Below are 24,982 nucleotides of genomic sequence, written 5' to 3' on the forward strand. Positions count from 1 at the left end.
TATTAAAATGACAATGCTGTATTTTTATTTCACTTTGGTGTACAGTCAACATTACAAGAGCAGCATGTCTTTTTACAATAAAATAATTACAATTACAACAATAATAGAAATAACAATACCATAAAATAGCCAAATTGAGTAATTTCACACTTGATAACATATTGTCTATTATATTTTCTGTTTTAAAACGAAATAGATAATTTATGTACGGAATGATGTATGATTCCTGTTGAGTGACCATCATCTCACTCACGTTCTCTTTGGTGACAGGTATCAGTTTGAATGTGGTCAAATGCAGAGGAACATGACATGGGTCTCAATTAGGGTTGCAAAGGGAGGGTATATTACTGGAAACTTTCAAAGTTTACCAGTAAACTACCAGAATTTTGGTATCTTTCAATAATTTTCTGTAATCTATCAAAATACATCTAGTGGCCCTTTTTGGTACCACATATTATCACAGGTGTCTGTAATTACCTCTGGCACTCTGTGTGGCTTTATCACAGGTAAAATATAAAATAGAATGCCAAAGCTGTAAAACATTATCCTAAATATAAACCATCAACTTAGTGAATACCACTGATATTTAGTATTAGGGTTTCAGCATGAAATAGACTTGTTCTATTTTTACTATGTCAATATGTATTTGTTGTCAATGTTTTGGCATCAAATCGGTGGCAGTTGTGAAAAAGTCAATAGTTGGAAGGGTTGCAGAGTTAAATGAAAATAATGGCATTGTAGATTAGATGCTTTTCATTAATTAGGATACTTTCTATTTAATTATATGGTCTATCTACTAGAAACTCATGGACACAGGTAAAAAAAAGGAATACTATTTATGAATACATTTTTTTTAAATCATTCAAGTATAAATTACCAAAGTTAAGATAAATTGCCACAGACTTTCTGTTAATTACCAAAATTACTGAAGATTCTGGTAACTTTGGAAAACTACCGGTAGCTTTGCAACCCTAGTCTCAATGGTTAAAGCACTGGTTGAGGGGAGATATAGCACTACGATAAGCAGAGCCATAGATGGAGCAACAATAGTTTTAAACCTCTCTTCATCCCTGAATACATAACACTCCCAGACACATGCCGAGCCCAAGTGACAAATAATGAAATCAACTGTGACAAAGGTGTGTGGAGTGCATGGGCAGTTTCTAGGGGCAGCAAGTTTTCCAATTCATATTAGACACCTTAGTAACATAATTGTTCAGTAAGGCTAAACAACACAACAATGGCTATATGGATATTTGGGGTATAACTGTCAAACAGTATTAATCCAATACCAGCCTGATACAATAATAAAGTGGTATGTAATAATACCTACAATGGGGCTGTAACACAGTACCTGAGGGAACCACTAGATGTCGGTCTCAATCTAACTCAGGAGCTGTTGAGCTCAACACTTTCATTTCTTATTGCTTCACTGCCCGAATTGATCAGCAAAACTCAGTGGCATGTACAAACACTTGAGCTATGTTATTTTTCATTCCTCCCCAACCAACACACTCAAAAGAAGGGATAAAACTATCGAGATGACAACCAGTATATCATGGTACTGTATATCTACAAAGGAAGACAAAGTGTAGTTTGTGTGTTACAATCCAGTGTGAGGTGTATCATCTACTTTGACTAAAACTAAAGGCACTAATCACAAACAGTGAATATAAATGGCTGTTCACTTTAAAGCAGTTGTGTTAAATGACAACAATTACATGAAGGCTTACTTCTATCTTCAACATAACCGGAGCCACCTTTTTCAACCCTGCAGTGAGGCTTCTCTTTCAACAAAATCTCTAGTATTACTGAATAAACTACCACTAAAATGGTTGAATAGAATCGTTGAATAGACTCTTTCAACTACAGATTTTAAAAGAGCTATTGAGATTCTCCCAAAACAGCGAGAACACCTTTTTGACCTTGACCATTGTTGCCAACATGTAGGCTTAGTAGAAATCCCACTCTGACTGGAGGAGTAAATAGTCATGCTTTGGAGAGGCCCCACTTAAGAATGACATAAACCCTAGCGTCTGAAGTACATTCCTAAACAGCTTGACTAGGAGAACGGAAAGGCACAGGTATCAAATGTACCAGAGCACAGGAAGGAGCAAATAAAAGCACTCATGTTCCTGTCCCTGGATTGGGTGATGGTTTGCATTCAGTCCAGGCACTTCAACCCAAAATCATGAAGCCAAGCCTACTTTCTACTACTGTAGAAAATGTGTTACGTCTTATATGATTAGCTTTCATATCGTATCACACATCAATGTTAGAACATCAGTCATAACTTCACTTCAGTAAGCTTGAGGTTGATTGTTACCAACACTAGGGTACCTGATTTAAATGAATGCAAAAAAGTGAAGATACATTTTATGTTTATCAAAAGTGACCTAAGTCACTGTATAAGTGATATTATTCTGGACTAACTTAAATTGACTGAGAATGAATCATTCTATCCAAAAGTGGGACATCCTATTAATATGACATTTGAAAACGTTGTGTTGGGTCTCTACTCAAAATATTATTCCCACGAGTCACGGGGATGTAAGATTTTAAATCTGAGCAACTACTGTATTACAGCCTGGATTATGTCTTGTTCCCCAAGGCTCCATTGAGGGTCCACTCCATATTCCATTTTATATTGATTTGATGATACAGGCATAATGTGATATGAGGCTGTAAGGGGGAACTTACAAGAGGAGAAAATGCTGAGAGTCTGAGGTTTTGGCTGAAAGACAAACTGTGGGTTTACACTGTTATCATGAGGTATTCTGGCTTTGGTGAGTTCCACCATATGGCAAACTGTTTGGTTACATACACTGTACTGCTTCATCACAAATACAAACACCACTTTTAAAGCTGACATTTTTGGGCTTTTTTCTCTCCATCTTTTGGTAAGAAAATAAATTAGCTTGAGAAAGGTGCCCTGTGCTATTACAGGGCTAACGAGCTAACAATGTTAACAATGACTAACTATGTGATTTGAGATCCACACACAGGAGAACACAACACAAGCACAGATATGACAAAAGGTTGGCTGGCTAGGTTCATTAGAACGCTGGTTCCATCACTCTGGTGTTCTTCCAAGGTCCCAAGCCATTTTGGTTCTGTGACCCCAAGTTTTGGTCTGGATTTGCCAAAAACTCTGTAAATCTTCTAGGTTAACCTTAGAATCCACATCTGATTTTTTTTTTGTGTGAGATGTGTGTGACCAGGTCATTTTATTAATGAGTTATTTGGGTCAAGTTCTTTAATCCTCCTGGGTTTGTGTCATCTCTGGATTTCTGAACAGTGTGTGTGTGTGTGTGTGTATAAGCAGGAAATAAGAAAGTGTGGATTGTGTGTGCATTTGAGGAGTACCAAAGTATATCATGTTACACATCTCTGAAACACATCCCTAGATTTCTACAGTGCATATCCATTTCTGTAGAGAACAGAAGACGAATAAACATAAATTACTCAGTAGACATATTCACTAAAGTTACCTGATTATACTATAATAAAGAACCTCTATGAAAGGTAATTCAGGGGTCTGGGCTGCTTTATAGTGTTCGTGTTTAGCATGTGGGAGCTGTGCAAAAACAATAAATGTTCACAAAATATTGAAAGTATGTTAAGGACATCAGTAGCTTTATGTCTGCATGCCCACAGACATGTGGTTTGGTTAGTGGTTGCATGGCCATGTGGGAGACCGTACAAGTGGTTAAGAAGTGTGCAGTGATTAAGTGTGTGTCTGTGTGTGACGGAGAGGTTGATGTTAGCCTTTGTGGGGATTTGTGTGGCTCTAGATTGTGTGCGTTAAATAGAAAGAAAACATGCATGTGCCTGTATGTGGTTCTATCTGCATGTATCGGTCTATATGTATCATCAAGAGGGGGGAAATCAGTGTGTGTATGATTGTACGTTTTTAACCCCGTATGGATTTTTAACTGGTCATCTTTCCTTCCACTCAGTTAGCGGGTCCTGGGTCGGCCAAGGGCATGGTGTGTAGTACCTCGTCCAGCAGCTGCAGAGCCCGGTGCAGGTGTACCTCCACCCAACAGGGGGTATGTTTGATGCTCTGCCGGGGGTAGTCGGGCCCCCAACCTTTCACAAAGCTCAGCCGCAAAATACACAGCCTCCGGAGATCATCTACACCTATCCCCGCTGCAGCAGAAAGACCTGGAAGAAAGAGGAAGTGAGGTATCAGGGATAGGCATTTGAAAGGATTTCACTATTAGAATAATAGTTGAAATACATGTTTTTTTAAGAAAACCCCTATATATTTTTTACTTCAATGGGGAGTTGCTCGCATGACTCGGGAGGGAGCCGGTGCGCTACGCTACACTCTTAGAAAAAAGGTTTCCAAAAGGGTTCTTCGGCTGTCCACATAGGATAACCCTTTTTGGTTCCAGGTAGAACTCTTTTGGGTTACATGTAAAACCCTCTGGGGAAAGTGTTCAACATGGAACCCAATAGCGTTCTACCTGGAACCAATAGGGTTCTGCAAATGGTTCTCCTATGGGGACAGCCAAAGAACCCTTTTAGGTTCTAGATAGCACCTTTTTTTCTAAGAGTGCATGCTTGTTTCAGCAGTAGGGTGGGGGAGCGGAAGAGGAGCAGGGGCTGGTGTGTGTGACAATCTGTGTGGCACGGAGGGAGAGGGAGAGAGAAAAGTAGCCAAACCGACTGGCGCTGGATAAAAAAAACGTATTGCTTTCATAGGTTCCTATCATACCATCTGGTAGTGCCTGTTTTGACTGCATCAAATCAATGTAAAGAATCTAGCTAGCTACAGTAGCCTGCTAAGTTAGCCAGCCAGCTAGCTAATGTAGCAAGGCTAACTGAGGCTATTTTGGTGAGCTGATCTTCATTCATATTAACCAACAGCCTACCTGTTGGTTGATCATTGTAGCCTTCTCATTTAGTCAACGTAATTCCATAATTGTAATTCCATTTTGCATTGGTTAGAAATCTCCCACTTCACTTGATACACATGGAGCCTCTGACTGTAGAGCCAACAACAAGTTACACTTGTCACCTGTATGGCTATTAGGTATGCCTTTTTATGGGGCGCACGTCATAAAAACTACATTCAAAAGTCGGAGGTTTTGTAAAATTAAGAATTGAAAATGTCATGGTATATCCTTCTGTGTAGCAATGTCACATATAAATGTATTTAATTGAGAAAGCCTTCATAGTTAAAATGAGTCTATATATTTTGTATTAAAAAAATGTATACTCTCTCAAGTAATCAAACACTAACATCTGTTTGGATATTGAAATATTTGAATAATCGTGCCCATCCCTATGAGGTATACACTGAGTATACAAAATATTAAGAGATAGACTGACCAGGTAAATCCAGGTGAAAGCTATGATCCCTTATTGATGTCACTTGTTAAATCCACTACAAATCAGACTAGATGAAGGGGAGGTGACAGGTTAAAGAAGGATTTTTAAGCCTTGAAACAATTGAGACATGGATTGTGTATGTGTGCCATTCAAAGGGTGAACGGGCAAGACAAGAGTTTTAAGTGCCCTTGAACGGGGAATGGTAGTAGGTGCCAGGCTCACCGGTTTCTCAAGAACTGCAACGCTGATGGGTTTTTCACGCTCAACAGTTTCCCTTGTGTATAAAGAATGGTCCACCACCCGAAGGGCATTCAGCCAACTTAACCAAACTGTGGGAAGCATTGGGGTCAACATGGGACGGCATTCTTGTGGAATGCTTTTGACACCTTGTAGAGTCCATGCCCCGACTAATTGAGGCTGTTAAATGGGATAAAAGGAGTGCGGGTGCAACTCCATATTAGGAAGGTGTTCCTAATGTTTGGTATAGTCAGTGGTGTCCCACAGGGGTCAATACTTGGACCCATTGTCATTCAACAGAGGTTATAAATTCACAATAGCCTAATGGAAAAATGTAAATAAAAGACACGAAGGCTGTGCATATCTCATACACTGTACATTGTACTTACTGACTGCAGGGGCAATGCCTCCAACACTGCCTGGCCCGGGGATGTTGCCGGCCACGGCGGCAGCCTGAGCTGCTGCTGCTGCCTGCGCTGTAGCTGCTTGCTGCTGCATCTGCCTGTGACACTGTCTCAGGTCAAACACCTACAGGGGAGAGAACAGTCTGATGTCAGAACACCTACAGAGAGTCATCAGTGTCCAGTGAAATTCCTATAGGAAGGTTATCAAGAGGTCAAACAACTGCAAAGAGAACAGACGAAAGTCATTGTGTTCCTCACCTTGATGTAGGCGCCGGGGTAGATCTTGTGTACTGCGTCGCCTGGTGCTCTGCCTGCCTCTCGGTCCAGGTAGTAGCTCTGCACGAACACGGCATGGTCGCTCATACAGCGCATCCACACATCTCCCTCGCCACGACACTCCAGCTGCACTCCTTTACCTATGTGCAACCTGTGAGAGAGGGAGAGATGAAGATGATGAGTACAAGTGAATATAAGTTGTATTAAAGTGTTATATTTCAATCAATAAAAGAAGTTGCATTTTGCTAGAGTGGGTCTTCTGCCACTGGTACAAAACAGATAGAGACAAGGCATGGCATTATTATGAACGAGAGATATACATCTATTCATAGTTTGCAAAAAGGCATAGATATACCAATCCAAGCCAAAAGAACACAGACACATATAAAAACATACAAAATAGACATTTGTGGCAAGGTAAGAACTAGCATGCTTATTGATATAGAGATGGCATTAGAGGAGCACAGACCTGGCTCTTTCGCTGGAGTCGGTGCGGTGGACGTTGCTGAGCTGGCCCAGACAGAAGCGGTCGCCCCCTGAGGGGTCCACGTAGCCGTCCACCGTCACCACCGGGCAGCTGGCCGGCACCTTGAACATCTCCCCCACCTGGACATCCATCTCAAAGTAGGAGATGGAGCACCAGAACTCTGGTCCTGCACACAGACAAAGATGTGGATAGCAGAGTGTTTGTGCATCTATACATCTACATACAGTGCATTTGGAAAGAATTCAACCCCTTGACTTTTTACACATTTTGTTAAGTTATAGCCTTATTCTAAAATGTATTAAATTGTTTTTTCCCCTTGTCAGTCTACACACAATACCCCATAATGACAAAGCAAAAATAGGTTTTTAGAAATGTTTGCAAATTTACAAAAAATGTAAAAATGAAACATGACATTTACATAAGCATTCAGACCCTTTAAATCAGTACTTTGTTGAAGCACCTTTGACAGTGATTACAGTCTTGAGGTTTCTTGTGTATGACGCTACAAGCTTGGCACACCTGTATTTGGTGAGTTTCTCCCATTCTTCTCTGCAGTTCCCCTCAAGCTCTGTCAGGTTGAATGGGGAGCATCGCTGCATAGCTATTTTCAGGTCTCTCCAAAGATGTTTGAGGGTTCTCCCGAAGCCACTCCTGTGTTGTCTTGGTTGTGTGCCTAGGTTCATTGTCCTGTTTGTTAGAAGGTGAAGCTGCCCCCTAGTCTGAGGTCCTGAGCGCTCTGGAGCAAGGTTTCATCAAGGATCCCTCTGTACTTTGCTCCGTTCATCTTTCCCTCGATCCTGACTAGTCTCCCAGTCCCTGCCGCTGAAAAACATTCCCACAGATGATGCTGCCACCACCATACTTCACCATAGGGATGGTGCCAGGTTTCCTCCAGATGTGACGCTTGGCATTCACGCCAAATAGTTCAATCTTGGTTTCATCAGACCAGAGAATCTTGTTTCTCATGGTCTGAGAGTCCTTTAGGTGCTTTTGGCAAACTCCAAGCCAGCTGTCATGTGCCTTTTACTGAGAAGTGGATTCCGTTTGTCCACTCCACCAAAAAGGCTTGATTGGTGGAGTGCTGCAGAGATGGTTGTCCTTCTGGAAGGTTCTCCCAACCTTACAGAGGAACTCTGGAGCTCTGTCAGAGGGACCATCAGGTTTTTGGTCACCACCCTGACCAAGACCCATCTCCCCAATCGCTCAGTTTGGCGTGGGCAGCCAGCTTTAGGAAGAGTCTTGGTGGTTCCAAACTTCTTCCATTTAAGAATGATGGAGGCCAATGTGTTCTTGGGGACCTCCATTGCTGCAGACATTTTTTGTACCTTTCCCCAGATTTGTGCATCGACACAATCCTGTCTCTGAGCTTTATTGAAAATTCCTTCGACCTCATGGCTGGGTTTTTGCTCTGACATGCACTGTCAACTGTAGGACCTTATCTAGACAGGTGTGTTCCTTTCCAAATCATGTCCAATTAATTCCATTTACCGCAGGTGGACTCCAATCAAGTTGTAGAAACATCTCAAGGATGATCAAAACAGGATGCACCTGAGCTCAATTTCGGGGCTTATAGCAAAGGGTCTGAATACTTATGTAAATAAGGTATTTCTGTTTATTATTTTTATTACATTTGCAAAAAAAATCTAAAACCTGTTTTTGCTTTGTCATTATGGGGAATTGTGTGTAGATTGATGAGGGAATACATTTATTTAAATCAATTTCAGAATAAGGCTATAACGTAACAAAATGATTCAACAGGTCTGAATACCTCCCGAACGTGTGTATGTGTTGTCTTACCTGGATGATTGGACACAGGGGGAGGAAATGAAGCCGAGCCATGATGCTGAGACCCTAAAAGGTGAACAAATAAAAGATGTAGATTACGACACAGGTTACCAAACATACACTATCCCTAGGGCTGGGCGGTGTACCATATTTTACGAAACACCGTTATTGGTGCCTGGAGTGATTTGGGTTTTTACTTGACCTTCTATAACGGTATTAAAAGTTTGTTTTGTTAAAAGTGATATGCCATGTGTAACTTACATTTTTACAATTTACTCCGATACTTGAGTAATATTTCGCCACTCTCACTCTCACTCTCTCCATGCCACTTTCCACACAGACCTAGCCCCGCCCCCTGTCACATGCATTGAGTCTGCAAGGTCAATGCAGCACAAGCAACATTGTTGATGACAACGATGCTTTTTTCACTTTGCTTCTTAATAGAAATCCACTAGCGTTCTATAATTACAATATTAGTTTGTGTTTCTTCTTTTCTTAGCAAGTTAGGCCTAAATCGCGTTAGCTGCTAATGCTAATCAGCATACCACCCTGCATCCCACTGCATGGTTGCCTCTGAAGCTAAGTAGGGTTGGTCCTGGTCGGTCCCTGGATGGGAGACCAAATGCTGCTAGAAGTGATGTTGGAGGGCCAGTAGGAGGCATTCCTTTCTTTGGTCTAAAAAAATATCTCAATGCCCCAGGGCAGTGATTGGGAACATTGCCCTGTGTATGGTGCTGTCTTTCTGACTCTCTGTGGTCACTAAAGATCCCATGGCACTTATCGTAAGAGTAAGGGTGTTAACACTGGTATCTTGGCTGAATTCCCAATCTGGCCATAAAATCATCCCCAGCTTCTAAATGGCTCATTCATCCCCCTTTCTCTCCCCTGTAACTATTCCCCAGATTGTTGCTGTAAATGAGAATATGTTCTCAGTCAACTTAGTTAGCTAGCTACCTAACAAACACATTTATTGAGTCAACAATATCTTCTAAATCAAAGAAGAATATGCAAAGCATGAATATGTTAGCTACATGAAGTATCTATGAGAAAACATTAAATGTTACCAAAGAGTATAGGGTCCCCTAGGAAACACTTAACAACACTTTGGTTCCTACCCTGTCACAATAACTCCTCCCTGGCATTTTCATTTGTTGTCATGTGAAACACTGTATTCAAAGTGCCCACTATTATATTTTAACAATAGAATTGGAATAATCCTTCTATTTCAATGATTCCAACAGTTCACCAAAGTGTTTTGCTCTAAAACGCCAGTCAAATCGCAATTTCAACATTTGGTGAAAAATAAGGCCTAGATTGTTTGCTTATATCATGCAGCCCTTTGTGGCAGTGCGGAAATGATCCCAAATGAGTGCAGGAAATGCAAAAATGTATCAATTGTTTTTGGTTGAAGTTGAATTGAACAGTATAAAACAATCATAATGGAGAAAGACCCATTGAAATCACTTAGAATATATGTGTTGCCACCCTATGGTCACACACTACTCAGAAAGCAAATTTAAACTTGTATCATTTAAACTTTTATTATATTTTTATCCAACATAAAATACTGTCCAAAATGTAAAAAATATCAAGATATGATATTTTGGCCATAACACCCAGCCCTAACTTTTCCTAACAATATCCCAAAAAAAACACCTCAGAAGACATACGGACACACTTTGGGCTTGCATACTATAACTTACTGTAACTGCCTAACTTACAGAAGTGGGTTGGATGGTGGAGAGGAGGCTGTTGGTGGCCACGCCCATTCTGTTGTTGGGGTCCTACAGGAGTGTAGGATGCTGTGCTGCTGCCTGTCCAAGTTGCTGAATTCCCCCAAAATAAATACAAGTTAACAACATGCACATCAATCTAGCAAACAACCATTTAGCATTTTTACTAATATTTTGATTCATTTTTACACTTTCTAAATATGATGATCCATCATGCCATTGAAATGAATTGTGTATTGCTCCCTGAGTGTTTGTGTGTGTGTGTGTGTGTGTGTGTGTGTGTGTGTATGTGTGTGTGTGTGTGTGTGAACCATATGGCAGTACTAACTGTGGAACGCAGCCTGTGTCTGTGTGTGTTTGGAGCTGTTGTATCCATTCTGACCAGACGGGAGCTGGGGTGGCTGGGGGGTGTGTGGTGGCCCATGTGGTAGCCCGTGTGTTGGGGTGGAGGGGGGCGGCGTGGGGGTTATAGGGGTCATGACCTGACCCTGCGGAGAGGCGATCTGTAGGAGCCCCTCACTGTGACCTCCCTGGAGAGGCAGCATAGAGCCGGGCACTAGAGAGAGAGGAAGACAGAAAGAGAGACAGAGAGAGAGAGAGACACACAAGAAGAGCTACCAGGTTGTTTTCAATATCAATAGGTAGGCAGAAGTCGATAAACAAATGTCATATAACAGGATTACGTAGTAACACCCTTAGAAACAAAAATATAACCCTTGTGGACATCTTTGGTGACACCTACCAAATAATCCCCTAAGTTTTATTAAAATATCACCTTAGGGAGCAGCAAAACAGGAGCGGATATTACATTTTTCTCTATGTATTGGAACTTATTTTTGGCTAGTTCCCGTTATTATGTTGGATGTGCGTATAACTCCCTCCATTCATTAAACAACTATCGGTTTTACCTGTGGGCGAGAGGGGCATGTTGGGGTAGAGGGTGATGGGCGGAGGGGCGCACTGCGGTTCCGGCGGGAGCTGCAGAGGCGGGAGGGGCTGGCCGTAGTGGTCGGGAGGCGGTAGCTTGAGCGCCCCTGGGTGGGGGTGGTCCGATGGGGACATGCCTAGTGGCATATCCATCTGGATACAGTCATGAATGTACTCCTCTTTGATCAACCTCCCAGGGGTGCCTAGAGGAGAGAGGGAGAGGGCTACCAACAACATGGTATAACATTGTCATTAGTTTCAAGTTTTATAAGGCGTATGTAGGGGATACACATGGTATACACCGTCCAACGAAATGCTAACTTGCAGGTTCCATCTTGTCAATGCAACTATAATAAGAAATAATTAAAGATTATAATACGACCATGAAGTAAATGGCTCAGTAGAATAAACATTTTAGAATAAGAATAACATGAACCATGTGTGTGCAATTAATTAGCCATCTGTATTAACAGGTTTAAAACCTGTATTACAGTATTACCACCTGTGTGTAATGCATTGTGAACGCATTTAAGCAATTATAAAACATTAAGTTCAATGCTTTGTAATGAATGCAAGTCATTTTTGTCTAGGAAACTATAAAGAATTGATTAATGCAGAAACAGTCTGGCATCACGGCCAGTGAGGCACGAGCGAACCTCAATAGTACTCTTTTCACACTATTGTGCCAAGTCGAACCGTTGAGTGCTGGCTTGGATATTTTTTTTTCCACATTGTCCTTTCCAGCAACTATGGTGGATGCTTAACCAGACCAGCACAGTGCAGCTAGGCTCAGTAGTGTGAGAAGGGTATAGAAATGAAAGGAAAGAGGAATGTTTGGTCATCTGATACCATCAGCAAAGTATAATACTGTTATACTTAACATGCCTGCAGTAAGTTCGTTAGTGCTGTGATAGGGCACTCACCTGTATTTTGAAGACTGAGACCAACTTTGAAAGAGAACAAAAGAAAGAGGGGCAAAGAAAGAAAGGAGAGAATAAGAGACAGAGAATGCTTATCATTTGTAGTTAAGTTACATTGTGGTGAAGTCAAAATATCATTCACATAAACCATTTTATGTGAGTAAAGTACATGTTGGATAAAAATGTCATGACAGGCCTGACGGAAACAGCAAAAATCTTTTTGTGTCAGTAAAATGTATTTTGTGAGAAATGGCAGTGAAAACGCCTTGATATAATAACCATCATATCAAAGTAAACTTGGGAGTCACGCAATGATATGTTGGTTGGTCTTCCCAATACGACTCGGGAAAGCTTGCAGTTTGTTAGGCAACACATGAAATAAGTGATGATGAACTTCACAGGGAGGTGAAAGTGCACGTTGATGAGGTTGATGCGCTTTTCCAAAAAATATTCGGGGTCTAATTCTGGTTACATTAGGATTGATGCTTGGCTGCCGTTTGACAAATCTAAAATCTTGCCCTTATCCATAATAATCTCATCATGTAGGTAACCTAACCGTGACTGTATCTGCGAGCTGATGGCTAGAGCACATGTACCAAGACCAGAGCAGGCGCATTAGATTACTATTACGCATCTTCTTTGGGAGAAAACCATCAGTAGTACTGAAAATGCAATGTAAACTTTTTAAAAAAATGTTTGGTGCATTACATCATCACGCATAGTTTTTTATCCACAGAAAGCAAATTTGACTGAAACATCTCTAGTGGGAAAATGTGAATATTGTTTTTCTGTGGACTTTAATTTTTGGAATGTTATGACAGGAAACATAGTATTTACATATCAGAAACACCTGTACCATTAGACATTACGCGATATATGGTGAACTATCCCTTTAAGCTGTTGAGCAGACCTACCAATGCCGGGAGAAACCACTCTCTCGTAGTGGTAGGGGTTGACACACACATTGTCATATTTGAGGTCGAAAGCGTATTGGCAGAATTTGACGTGCTTTAGCTCATTCTTGTGCAGGTCTGGCCAGCGCCATAGTCGAGCGTAAATCACATGGGGGAAGCCTTTCCTCCCTGCAACCTGGAGATAAAGAAAAAAAGGTTGATAGGGGGGAGAAAGAGAGGGGGTGAGAGAGGGTGGGGGGGGTGAGAGAAAGAGAGGGGGTGAGAGAGAGAGGGTGGGCGATAAAGTGTTAGAGATACATAGAGATACATGGCCCTATTCAATCAAAATTAGTGTATGGGTTTATCTTAAATCTCTTAACTGGGTTAGAATTTTAAGAGGCTGTGCAGTCAAAAACGTGATTTTACTTTTTAAAATTATATTTCTACATTATAAGGTTGAAATTATGATAATGTCCTTTTTTTATGCCTTGAATTTAAGCCTTTTCAGATGGGATGGAGTTTTTTGCCCACATCATGACATCACAATCTGATTATTCTTACCAATGACCAGTCATCTTTTATTTGCATATGCATCCTCCTACTTTGAAGGGGGAAGTGGGGTAGGCTCTAGGGCAGGGGTCTCCAACCCTGTTACTGGAGAACTACCCTGCTGTAGGATTCGCTCCAACCCCAGTTGTAATTAACCTGATTCAGCTTTTCAACCAGCGAACAAAGTACAAAGTTAACATATGGAATTGTTTTAAGATGGTCATTTAGCAATTTGATTTCCAATTTTAGGACACCTCTAAGCATAAAAAAAATGGAGAAAAAAAAACAGAAAAATAATATATATTACATACACAGTACTTTTATATTACATACACAGTACCAATCAAAAGTTTGGACACACCTACTCATTCAAGGGTTTTTCTTTATTTGTAAGATGTTCTACATTGTAGAATAATAGTAAAGATATCAAAACTATGAAAGAACACATATGGAATCATGTAGTAACCAAAAAAGTATTTAAAAAATCTAAATATATGTTAGATTTTAGATTCATCAAAGTAGCCTCCCTTTGCCTTGATGACAGCTTTGCACATGGTTGGCATTCTCTCAACCAGCTTCAGCTGGAATGCTTTTCCAACAGTCTTGAAGGATTTCCCACATATGCAGAGCACTTGTTGGCTGCTTTTTTATTTTACCTTTATTTAACCATGTAGGCAGGTTGAGAACAAGTTCTCATTTACAACTGCGACCTGGCTAAGATAAAGAAAATCAGTGCGAGAAAAACAACCCAGAGTTACACATTAACAAACGTACAGTCAATAACACAATAGAAACATCTATGTACAGTGTGTGCAAATGTAGAAGAGTAGTGTGGTAAGACAATAAATAGGCCATAGAGGCAAATTATTTACAACTTAGCATTAACACTGGAGTGATAGATGTGCAGATGAAGATGTGCAAGTAGAGATACTGGGGTGCAAAAGAGCAAGAGGATAAATAACAATATGGGGATGAGGTAGGTAGTCGGGTGTGCTATTTACAGATTGGCTGTGTACAGGTATAATGAACGGTAAGCTGCTCTGACAGCTGATGCTTAAAGTTAGAGAGGGAGATATAAGACGCCAGCTTCAGTGATATTTGCAATTTGTTCCAGTCATTGGCAGCAGAAAACTGGAAGGAAAGACAGCCAAAGGAAGTGTTGGCTTTGGGGAAGACCAGTGAAATATACAGTTGAAGTAAGAAGTTTACATACACTTAGGTTGGAGTCATTAAAACTTGTTTTTTCATCCACTCCACACATTTCTTGTTAACAAACTATAGTTTTGGCAAGTCGGTTAGGACATCTACTTTGTGCATGACAAGTCATTTTTCCAACAATTGTTTACAGACAGATTATTTCACTTATAATTCACTGTATCACAATTCTAGTGGGTCAGAAGTTTGCATACACTAAGTTGACTGTGCCTTTAACCAGCTTGGAAAATTCCAGAAAATGATGTCATGGATTTTGAAGCTTCTGATAGGCTACTTGACATCATTTGAGTCAATTGGAGGTGTACCTGTGGATGTATTTCAAGGCCTACCTTCAAACTCAGTGCCTCTATGCTTGACATCATGGGAAAATCAAAAGAAATCAGCCAAGACCTCCACAAGTCTGGCTCATCCTTGGGAGCAATTTTCAAACGCCTGAAGGTACCATGTTCATCTGTACAAAAAGGTATGCAAGTACAAACACCATGGGACCACGCAGCAGCCATACCGCTCAGGAAGGAGACGCGTTCTGTCTCCTAGAGATGAATATACTCAAATCTACCCCAGAACAACAGAAAAGGACCTTATGAAGATGCTGGAGGAAACGGGTACAAAAGTATCTATATCCACAGTAAAACGAGTCCTATATCGACATAACCTGAAAGGCCGCTCAATAAGGAAGAATCCACTGCTCCAAAACCGCCATAAAAAATCCAGACTACGGTTTGCAACTGCACACGGGGGACAAAGATCGTACTTTTTGGAGAAATGTCCTCTGGTCTGATGAAACAAAAATATAATGACCTTCGTTATGTTTGGAGGAAAAAAGGGGAGGCTTGCTGAAGAACACCATCCCAACCGTGAAGCACGGGGATGGCAGCATCATGTTGTGGGGGTGCTTTGCTGCAGGAGGGACTGGGGCACTTCACAAAATAGATGGCATCATGAGGTGGGAAAATTATGTGGATATATTGAAGCAACATCAGAACAACATAGAAGGCCAGCCTCCCGGAGTCGCCTCTTCACTGTTGACGTTGAGGCTGGTGTTTTGCGGGTACTATTTAATGAAGCTGCCAGTTGAGGACTTGTGGCGTCTGTTTCTCAAACTAATGTACTTGTCCTCTTTCTGCATGACCCCAAACTTATGAACGGTAGTGTATATTACCGTGAGCACTCCCATGGTAGTCTAATTAAGCAATAAGGCCTGGTGGGTGTGGTATATGGCCAATATACCACGGCTAAGGGCTGTTATTATGCACGATGCAAAGCGGAGTGCCTGGCCACAGCCCTTAGCCGTGGTATATTGGCTATAATACCACAAACCCCCAAGGTGCCTTATTGCTATTATAAACTGGTTACCAATGTAATTAGAGTAGGAAAAACAAATGTTTTGTCATACCCGGTCTGATATACCACGGCTGTCACCCAATCAGCATTCATGGTTCAAACCACCCAGTTTATAATTGTTTTGATAGAGAACTTTTCAGGCCACCTCCAAGAGTCAATATATAATTTGCAACCTGCAATAAGTCTAATGTAGTATGTAATGATGTCACTTTTGCTCTGCTCATACATCTGCTGGTGTCAATACTGTTCTGAATGTACCTGGAGCATTCTGGAAGCAGGGAGATTATGTGTGAAAATAGGGGTGGAGAGTGAGTTTGTACAGTATTTAATGTGTGTTTGCGTGTGTGCCTGCGTGCGTGCGTTCATGCATGCATGTTTGTGTGACGGAAAGAGAGAGAGAAAGGGAGACAGAACGGGAGAGTGAGTGACAGAAAGAGAGGATATGGATCTACATGTGACTGTGAGCAAAGTCCTTAGACATTTGAAGCCTGATCTAGTCTACAGCTATGTCTATACAGCCCCTCCTCTCTCTCTCGCTCTCTCCCTCCCCCTCTTGTTGGGGAGAAGGTCACAGAAGGTGAGACATGTCTTCACTCAGCAGTTAGGATTTATTCTACCAGGGCGTATTGAATGAATTCCCTCTCTCTAGATCCACCGCGCGCACACATACAGGTTTTACAGTATATATACACACACTCAAAACAGACGGCCTCAGATTAGCCCGGTCCCTTTCCTGTGTCTCAGACAAAACAACTCTAACAGCCCCTCCAGCTCTCCACTCCCTCCCGCTCTTTCTCCCCCTCCCTCTTCAGGGGGATGGGTGGGGGTTCATTGGGAACTCCCTAAAACGTTCTCTCTCTTGACATGCAAAACTTGACTGTTGTACTGGCCACCATAATTCAGGCTTCAACTGTTAAACACAAGTTTCATATTTTTTTATCATCACCAATAACCAAACACCCTCAACCAACATTGGAGATAGGATTCTCCTTAGCAATACTGAGGTGTTAGCTACTATTAGCAAGTATCCCTTTGTTTCACTACTGTAGCACTAGCCACATAAGCAAAACCTGGCTGTTGGCTAACACGTTTAGCATTTACTATAAGCAGTGAGATCTTCAGCTGTCAGTAACTCTATAGTGTTAGCCTCAGTGAGTACAGTCTACTGCCTAGTAAATTTGCAGCATTAGCCACCATTAGCCAGGCTTAAGTCACTGAAACCTCATAGCATCCCCATAAACTAACAACTCCTCATTTGACTATTGCCTTGTAGCATTAGCCAACACTGTTTCCAGGGAAAATCTATGAAAGAGTTTAGCATTTAGCTGTATCGAGGCAAAGATTTATACATTCCATGTAGCCTATCGTCATTAAACATTTCTTATGTCTTTCAGTACAATACCTCCCACATGTGTTTGACAGCAAGTGCTTGACAGAAACCTGGGCCCAACTCTCAAAAGAGAAAACCAGGGCAACAGCTGCAAGGAAAAACGTATTGAGAGGTTTCACAGTAGGCTACATATGATGTGGCATGACATTCAAAAGTTGTCCATGTATTTCTCTGTTTACTAAAGTGTAGTCAAATAATCGCCTCCTCATATCGCACAGTTGTCAAATTAAATCACACTGCAAGACTACGAGGTTTACGCTATTTTTGGCACTTTTCACAATGCTCTTGCACTATGAAAATTTTGCCCCAAGTCGTTCTCTGTGACATTACATGTGCATTTGAGTCATTTAGTAGATGACGTACATGATCAATCAGGGTTACGTGCATTCCTCAAGGGCACATCGGAACATTTCTCACCTAGTCGGCTCTGGGATTCAAACCAGAGAACTTTCGGTTACTGGTCCAATGCTCTTAACTGTGCTATAGGTGTCTCGCTGTATGCTATAGGTGACCCATCTGCAGGTGTCCATATACATGAATACATAATACAGTGCCTTGCGAAAGTATTCGGCCCCCTTGAACTTTGCGACCTTTTGCCACATTTCAGGCTTCAAACATAAAGATATAAAACTGTATTTTTTTGTGAAGAATCAACAAGTGGGACACAATCATGAAGTGGAACGACATTTATTGGATATTTCAAACTTTTTTAACAAATCAAAAACTGAAAAATTGGGCGTGCAAAATTATTCAGCCCCCTTAAGTTAATACTTTGTAGCGCCACCTTTTTCTGCGATTACAGCTGTAAGTCGCTTGGGGTATGTCTCTATCAGTTTTGCACATCGAGAGACTGAAATTTCTTCCCATTCCTCCTTGCAAAACAGCTCGAGCTCAGTGAGGTTGGATGGAGAGCATTTGTGAACAGCAGTTTTCAGTTCTTTCCACAGATTCTCGATTGGATTCAGGTCTGGACTTTGACTTGGCCATTCTAACACCTGGATATGTTTATTTTTGAACCATTCCATTGTAGATTTTGCTTTATGTTTTGGATCATTGTCTTGTTGGAAGACAAATCTCCATCCCAGTCTCAGGTCTTTTGCAGACTCCATCAGGTTTTCTTCCAGAATGGTCCTGTATTTGGCTTCATCCATCTTCCCATCAATTTTAACCATCTTCCCTGTCCCTGCTGAAGAAAAGCAGGCCCAAACCATGATGCTGCCACCACCATGTTTGACAGTGGGGATGGTGTGTTCAGTGTGATGAGCTGTGTTGCTTTTACGCCAAACATAACGTTTTGCATTGTTGCCAAAAAGGTCAATTTTGGTTTTATGTCACCAGAGCACCTTCTTCCACATGTTTGGTGTGTCTCCCAGGTGGCTTGTGGCAAACTTTAAACAACACTTTTTATGGATATCTTTAAGAAATGGCTTTCTTCTTGCCACTCTTCCATAAAGGCCAGATTTGTGCAATATACGACTGATTGTTGTCCTATGGACAGAGTCTCCCACCTCAGCTGTAGATCTCTGCAGTTCATCCAGAGTGATCATGGGCCTCTTGGCTGCATCTCTGATCAGTCTTCTCCTTGTATGAGCTGAAAGTTTAGAGGGACGGTCAGATTTGCAGTGGTCTGATACTCCTTCCATTTCAATATTATCGCTTGCACAGTGCTCCTTGGGATGTTTAAACATTGGGAAATCTTTTTGTATCCAAATCCGGCTTTAAACTTCTTCACAACAGTATCTCGGACCTGCCTGGTGTGTTCCTTGTTCTTCATGATGCTCTCTGCGCTTTTAACGGACCTCTGAGACTATCACAGTACAGGTGCATTTATACGGAGACTTGATTACACACAGGTGGATTGTATTTATCATCATTAGTCATATAGGACAACATTGGATCATTCAGAGATCCTCACTGAACTTCTGGAGAGAGTTTGCTGCACTGAAAGTAAAGTGGCTGAATAATTTTGCACGCCCAATTTTTCAGTTTTTGATTTGTTAAAAAAGTTTGAAATATCCAATAAATGTCGTTCCACTTCATGATTGTGTCCCACTTGTTGTTGATTCTTCACAAAAAAATACAGTTTTATATCTTTATGTTTGAAGCCTGAAATGTGGCAGAAGGTCGCAAAGTTCAAGGGGGCCGAATACTTTCGCAAGGCACTGTATATAGTTTATACTATAGACTTTGGACAATACTTTTGCACTATGAAAATGTCTGTATTATAAATTATATATGGACACCTACAGATGGGTCATCTATAGCACACAGATAAATGTAAGTAGTGCATGTGTACACTGTACAGACCTATATCACAGAGAAAGACTTGGGGCGATTTTTTCATTGTGTCCCTCTCTTTTTACTACTTTATGACCCACTTGCAGGCGACCGTCTAGGGTCCTCTGGATGGTGACACACTTGCTGGGGTGCACTCCATTGGTGGTGATGGCGGTGATGAGCGAGTCCAGCTCGTCCTTCTTCTCCTTCAGCTTCTTCACCAGGCTCTCGATGGCGCGCTTGGCGAAGCCTTCATTCTCGCCGCCCTGCCGGTGGCACATGAGGCTGTGCACGATGCTCAGGCAGGCGTCATTGCTGCTGGGGGCATTCACCGACATGATACTGCAGAGGGAGGGAGGAAGGAACGGAGAGGTCAGTGGTTGGCATAATGATAACCCCTGTCATAGCGCTTGTCATAAAGGTTCAGGTGCATGCAAACTGACACTGTCTTGACACTTGACATTCAGTTATGTTATGTTTATGACAACATTGTGATACTGTTATAGCATACAATTGAAAATAGTGTCCCACATAAGGACTTAATACCCCATTCATAACCCATACATACTGCATTCATGAGCACAGACATGAGTGCACACCATTGGCGCACACAGTCACACAAAAGGGAGTGAAGTTGTGTATCAAGGTTTGTGCTTTGAGTTGTTACGACTTGCTTGTGTGTGTGTGTGTCATCATTCTTTACTGGCATTGTTAGTCAGCAGCGGATAACACTCAGTATCAACAAATTAATTTAAGCGTTCCAACTGGCTTCCCTCCATCTCCTCTAGAAAGAGTCCCAGGGTTGCATTCAATAAAATGTGCTTCTTCAATGTTGATTCTGATGCAGTGTCTTTGCTTACAAGCTGCTGCCCCTGCACAGGTTGCCATTGCCAACCCTCCCGGCTGGTCTCGACCAGAGAGTCTCCAAGAATTGAATCTTGGGGTATAAAGCTATTTTGGGAGATTATAGTAATATCGTTGACTGAGATGTGAAAAATGTTAAAAGGCTTCTTATGAATACACTATTCATAATGCATTATAATCACATTTATAATATCTCATGAGCCATGGATAATGCACTCTTATGCACAAAATACATGCTAACAACTATAATCTCCCAGACTGAGCTTGATCCAACTTGGCAACCCTAGCCTCGCCTGGAGTCACCTGCCTGTGAGGGGAATCTACCTGGTACTTTAAAATAGCCTGCCTTTAACCATTCTACAGTTTCATTTGACAAAAGTGGAAAACATGTTTGTGCTACTAGTGCAATGTGAATTGAATTAAATTGAGCCCCCCATACTCACTAATCAACATACCTCCACTACCAGGGTCGAGTTCAGGAGGCACAAAATGAAAGAGAGAGAAAAAAAAACGCTTCAAAACTGAGTGAAACAGGGTGGTACTATCTGCACTTACTCTTCATATTACGTAAGCCAATTTCTCTATTGTTAGGCCAATAACCCCAAAATGTCACTATTAGGAAATCCATGGCAAAACTGCAGCCTTGCTCTCTTAATACGTGTAAGAGCTAAAATAATTCTGCAATGACGTAGCTATCATAACCTGTTAACATCTACGTGGCTAAGCTGACTGGAAGTGACTCCATGTTCTCCCTCCTCTCATTATCTTAATATCTGTCAGTTTGGAAACATCCTCGCACAACAACATGGCCTCAAGCTGTGGGAGAAAGTCACAGGCTACCAGTGTGTGTACACTCAGGAAATTCATTGCCACAGCTTCTTCAACATAGAACAGCCATAAAAAGACAAACTCAGTCACCATAACGTGAGTCATGTCACAAAACAGCAAGTCCTACTTATAGCAAGCGATGTGTGTCTTCGTTATTCAGGATATACTGTATAGGCCGGGCCTACTGAGTTGGTGTTGTAGTCTAAAGCTTTATCTAGAGCAGGATAGCATTCCTTTGATAGTACTTTTTTCAAAGCAGTCATAGGGAATGGTGTATGTCACCATCAAAAAGCCTGGTGTGTCTGTCCTCTTACACTGAACCAATCTGATAAATATCTAGGGGCAGGGGGTTATATTGGACTAAGCCAGTGTTACTGTGAAGTCAATGCTCCAATAGAGATATTATGATATTATGAAAAAGAGAGGATTTGGGGGCTCTGTGCAAAGGGGAAAAGACTCAGCTGATAAGAAAGCTACGATGGTTTACAGTAGGTCTAACGACTGTCGATCAACCTGTCCTCAGGCCGACTATAAACCAAGCTTTAAATTCAAGAATTCAGACGTGAATCCATGCAACAAGTGACCAACAATAAGGGCATTCTGAGAAAAGAATGATAGTCTGGAGTAGAGATGTCATTTTGTGGGTATATGATAGATTTGTACTAAACTAGGGCCTACCTCACAATTAATAGATATATAACTAGCAAATTATCACTTCAACAATTAATGAATGAATGATTGCAATTCTGTTCTACACACTATTCCTGTAGGCCTACAGTACTCTCTAAGGGCTTCACCCATTTTGAAGGTAATATTTTATTAAAATGTCATATTTTAATAACAACATGAGCAAGAGCACGGTTAAGGTCCACTTATAGGCCTAAATGTATAGCATGCGGTTGGGGTTACATTTAATGTGAATCTTTAGACCCTAGTAGTAAAGCTATTATAACATAATAGTATGGCCTACACTACAGAGTCTGCTGTTATGTAGCAAGTAGTGAGCCTTCTGACATATCCCTCATAAAACAGCTGATTCTGCCAATAACATTACCGATCCAGCATTGCTTACAATATATAGGCCCCTACCGTCCAAATAAGATTTGCCAACTGAAGATGTACACTCATTGGACAGTCTATTAGTTACACCACCCCGTTCACAAAAATGGATTGCTCCTACAGACAATGAGTCATGTGACTGTGGCTTGCTATATAATGCAGGCAGACAGGCATCCAGTTACTGTTTGATTGACCATTAGAACGAGCAAAACAAGTGACTTAAGCAGCTTTGAAAGTGGTATGATTGTCGGTGCCAGGTGCACCGGATCCAGTATCTCAGAAACGGACGCCCTCCTGGGTTTTTCACCCATGACAATGTCTAGGGTTTACCGAGAATGGTGAAAAAAATTCTAATAACCATCCTGTCAGCGGCAGTCCTGTGGGCGAAAACAGCTCGTTGACGAGAGAGGTCAAAGGAGAATGGCAAGAATTGTGTAAGCTAACAGGCAGGCCACAAACAGATAAATAACTGTGTAGTACAACAGTGGTGTGCAGAACGGCATGTCAGAACGCACAACTCGTCGATCCTTGTCACGGATGGGTTATTGCAGCAAGCGACCACACCACGTTACACTAAAAGCATCTAAAAACAAGAAGAGGCTCCAGTGAGCACACGATCACCAACACTGGACAATTGAGAAGTGGAAAAACATTGGCTGATCCAACAAATCCCAGTTGCGTCATGCTGATGACAGAATCAGGATTTGGCGTAAGCAGCATGAGTCTATGGCCCCATACTGCCTGATGCCAACAGTACAGGCTGTTGGCAGTGGTATATTGTTGTGGGTAATGTTTTCCTGGCACACGTTAGGTCCCTTGAGACCAATTGAGCAACGACTGAACGCCACAGCGCATCTGAACATTGTTGCTGACCAAACCCAATAGAGCATCTGGGATGAGATAGAACGGGCTGTTGGCAGCATGAATGTACTGCCGTCCAATCTGCAACAACTGTGTGATGCCATCATATCAGCATGGACCAACATCCCTGTGAAATGTTTGTGACACCTTGTAGAATTCACGCCCCAAATAATTAATGCTGTCCTGGAAGCAAAGGGGGGTCCAACCCGGTACTAGATGGGTGTACCTAATAAACTGGCAGGTGAATGTATGTGTCGGTTTCTGCACATGACTATAGGCTAATCTCAGGGAATGGAAAGGATGACAAAAACATATGCTACAACTAAAACAAAGCATTGTTGGTGTGACCTTCTTGGGTGACCCTTATAATGCGTTATTATATCTCAATCTGACCAATTTTCAAGCCATACATTCCCTTTACAAGGATCTTCCGCGGAGAAGCAAACACTGCCACACCATATTTGGTCATATCGCGTCACCAAGTCTAGGCTACAGTCAACATTTTAAGAAATCCCGGTAGGGATGATAAAACGCTTGCAACGTTGTATCAATCTAATCATCCGAAAGCAGGAACTACAGTGCAACTCATTACAGTGCTACATCTAGTAGCATCTTTGAATAGAACATTAGACGTTGAGAAGACAGAGGGCAAAATGTCATATCAACTACCTTTTCGAAAAAACATCGACAGCGCAGACTACACAGTCATGCAGCCAGTGAAATCACTGCTGGACCAAATCATTCGAAATAAAAGCAGCTAAAACAAGCATATCATAAAACCGAAGACAGACAGACACACTCCCCAGACATATGTCTGGTTGATAAAACTAGCTAGTAATCAAGCTATTTTGCCAGTCTGGTCCAGAAATCTCCTCCTCGGTCTTTTACTGTATTTGGTCTGCTTGGAGATTAGAGAGCTCGCGTGACGAGAAACCGCATAATTTGATAAATTGACTATACTTACACGTCAACCAGAGTGTATTGAGGGATTAGAAGAGAAGTAGTGGTGAATGTGTTGCACTGAGGTAGCTAGTAATCCGAATTCCCTTCCTCCCCTCCTGGGCTATCTGTTTCTATCCCTGTCGATATCAGCCTCTCTGTCTCCGCTCGTGCATCCTGCTAGCTCCCCCAAACCTCTCCTCGCGCTTGGTACAATAACAAAAGAGAGTAGCTATCTTGCGCGTGAGTGTCTCACCGAGCCCCAGCCAATGCGGCCTCCAGTCTCAAAGGGATGGCGGCTATCAGCCAATAGTGATGCGGCTCTCACGGGAAGGCCCGGGTGGAGGTCTGTCTGGGTCGCGTCAAGATTGACATATCAACGCGACTGTTTTTTTAAAGTGGCGCCGCCGAGATTACCACGCCCCTATGCCTAACCCACTCACCCCCTCCCCAACTCCACTTTGTCAGTCCTACTAATGACTGGTGTTGTAGGCTACTACAAATAGGCCTACACCCCACCCCAAATTTGATGACTATTGTATTGTTTCTTAAATCCCGATTACTTAGCGCCACATTGGCCCTAATTTGTTAACGTTTAAAGGTTTAAGGAACCATGGTGATGAATAGGGCAATTAGTATTCAATTTAAAAACAC

General features: G+C 41.8%; 1 protein-coding gene across 4 annotated transcripts; it reads right to left on the reverse strand.

The window, feature by feature from the left end:
- On the reverse strand, positions 1-24,694 carry LOC110488280 (mothers against decapentaplegic homolog 4). Of its 4 annotated transcripts, none has more exons than XM_036970957.1 (12): positions 24,354-24,693; positions 19,879-20,119; positions 13,024-13,198; positions 12,113-12,136; positions 11,171-11,413; positions 10,591-10,818; positions 10,233-10,355; positions 8,542-8,595; positions 6,727-6,910; positions 6,240-6,408; positions 5,967-6,105; positions 1-4,167 (listed from the first exon to the last, which is right to left on the reverse strand). In XM_036970957.1, the coding sequence occupies exons 2-12, from the start codon at positions 20,113-20,115 to the stop codon at positions 3,956-3,958; spliced, it is 1,788 nt and encodes a 595-aa protein (XP_036826852.1). In that variant the 5' UTR covers positions 20,116-20,119; positions 24,354-24,693; the 3' UTR covers positions 1-3,955. The 4 variants fall into 4 exon arrangements, with proteins under 4 accessions (XP_036826852.1, XP_021416120.2, XP_036826855.1 ...); XM_021560445.2 differs by having other exon boundaries at positions 3,956-4,167; positions 10,645-10,818; positions 24,354-24,694; XM_036970960.1 differs by having other exon boundaries at positions 3,956-4,167; positions 10,251-10,355; positions 10,645-10,818.
- Between the last annotated feature and the right edge of the window lie 288 nt (positions 24,695-24,982).

Source organism: Oncorhynchus mykiss, chromosome 32 (assembly GCF_013265735.2).
Source record: "Oncorhynchus mykiss isolate Arlee chromosome 32, USDA_OmykA_1.1, whole genome shotgun sequence".
NCBI classification, from domain to species: domain Eukaryota; kingdom Metazoa; phylum Chordata; class Actinopteri; order Salmoniformes; family Salmonidae; genus Oncorhynchus; species Oncorhynchus mykiss.

Coding starts and splice junctions, on each gene's coding strand:
- LOC110488280 (XM_036970957.1), bottom strand. CDS start 20,115: ATGTCGGTGAATGCCCCCAGCAGCAATGACGCCTGCCTGAGCATCGTG. Junction 12,137..13,023: donor AGTGGTTTCTCCCGGCATTG/GTAGGTCTGCTC, acceptor TCTCTTTCAAAG/TTGGTCTCAGTCTTCAAAAT. Junction 8,596..10,232: donor CTGTAAGTTAGGCAGTTACA/GTAAGTTATAGT, acceptor TTCACCTTTTAG/GGTCTCAGCATCATGGCTCG.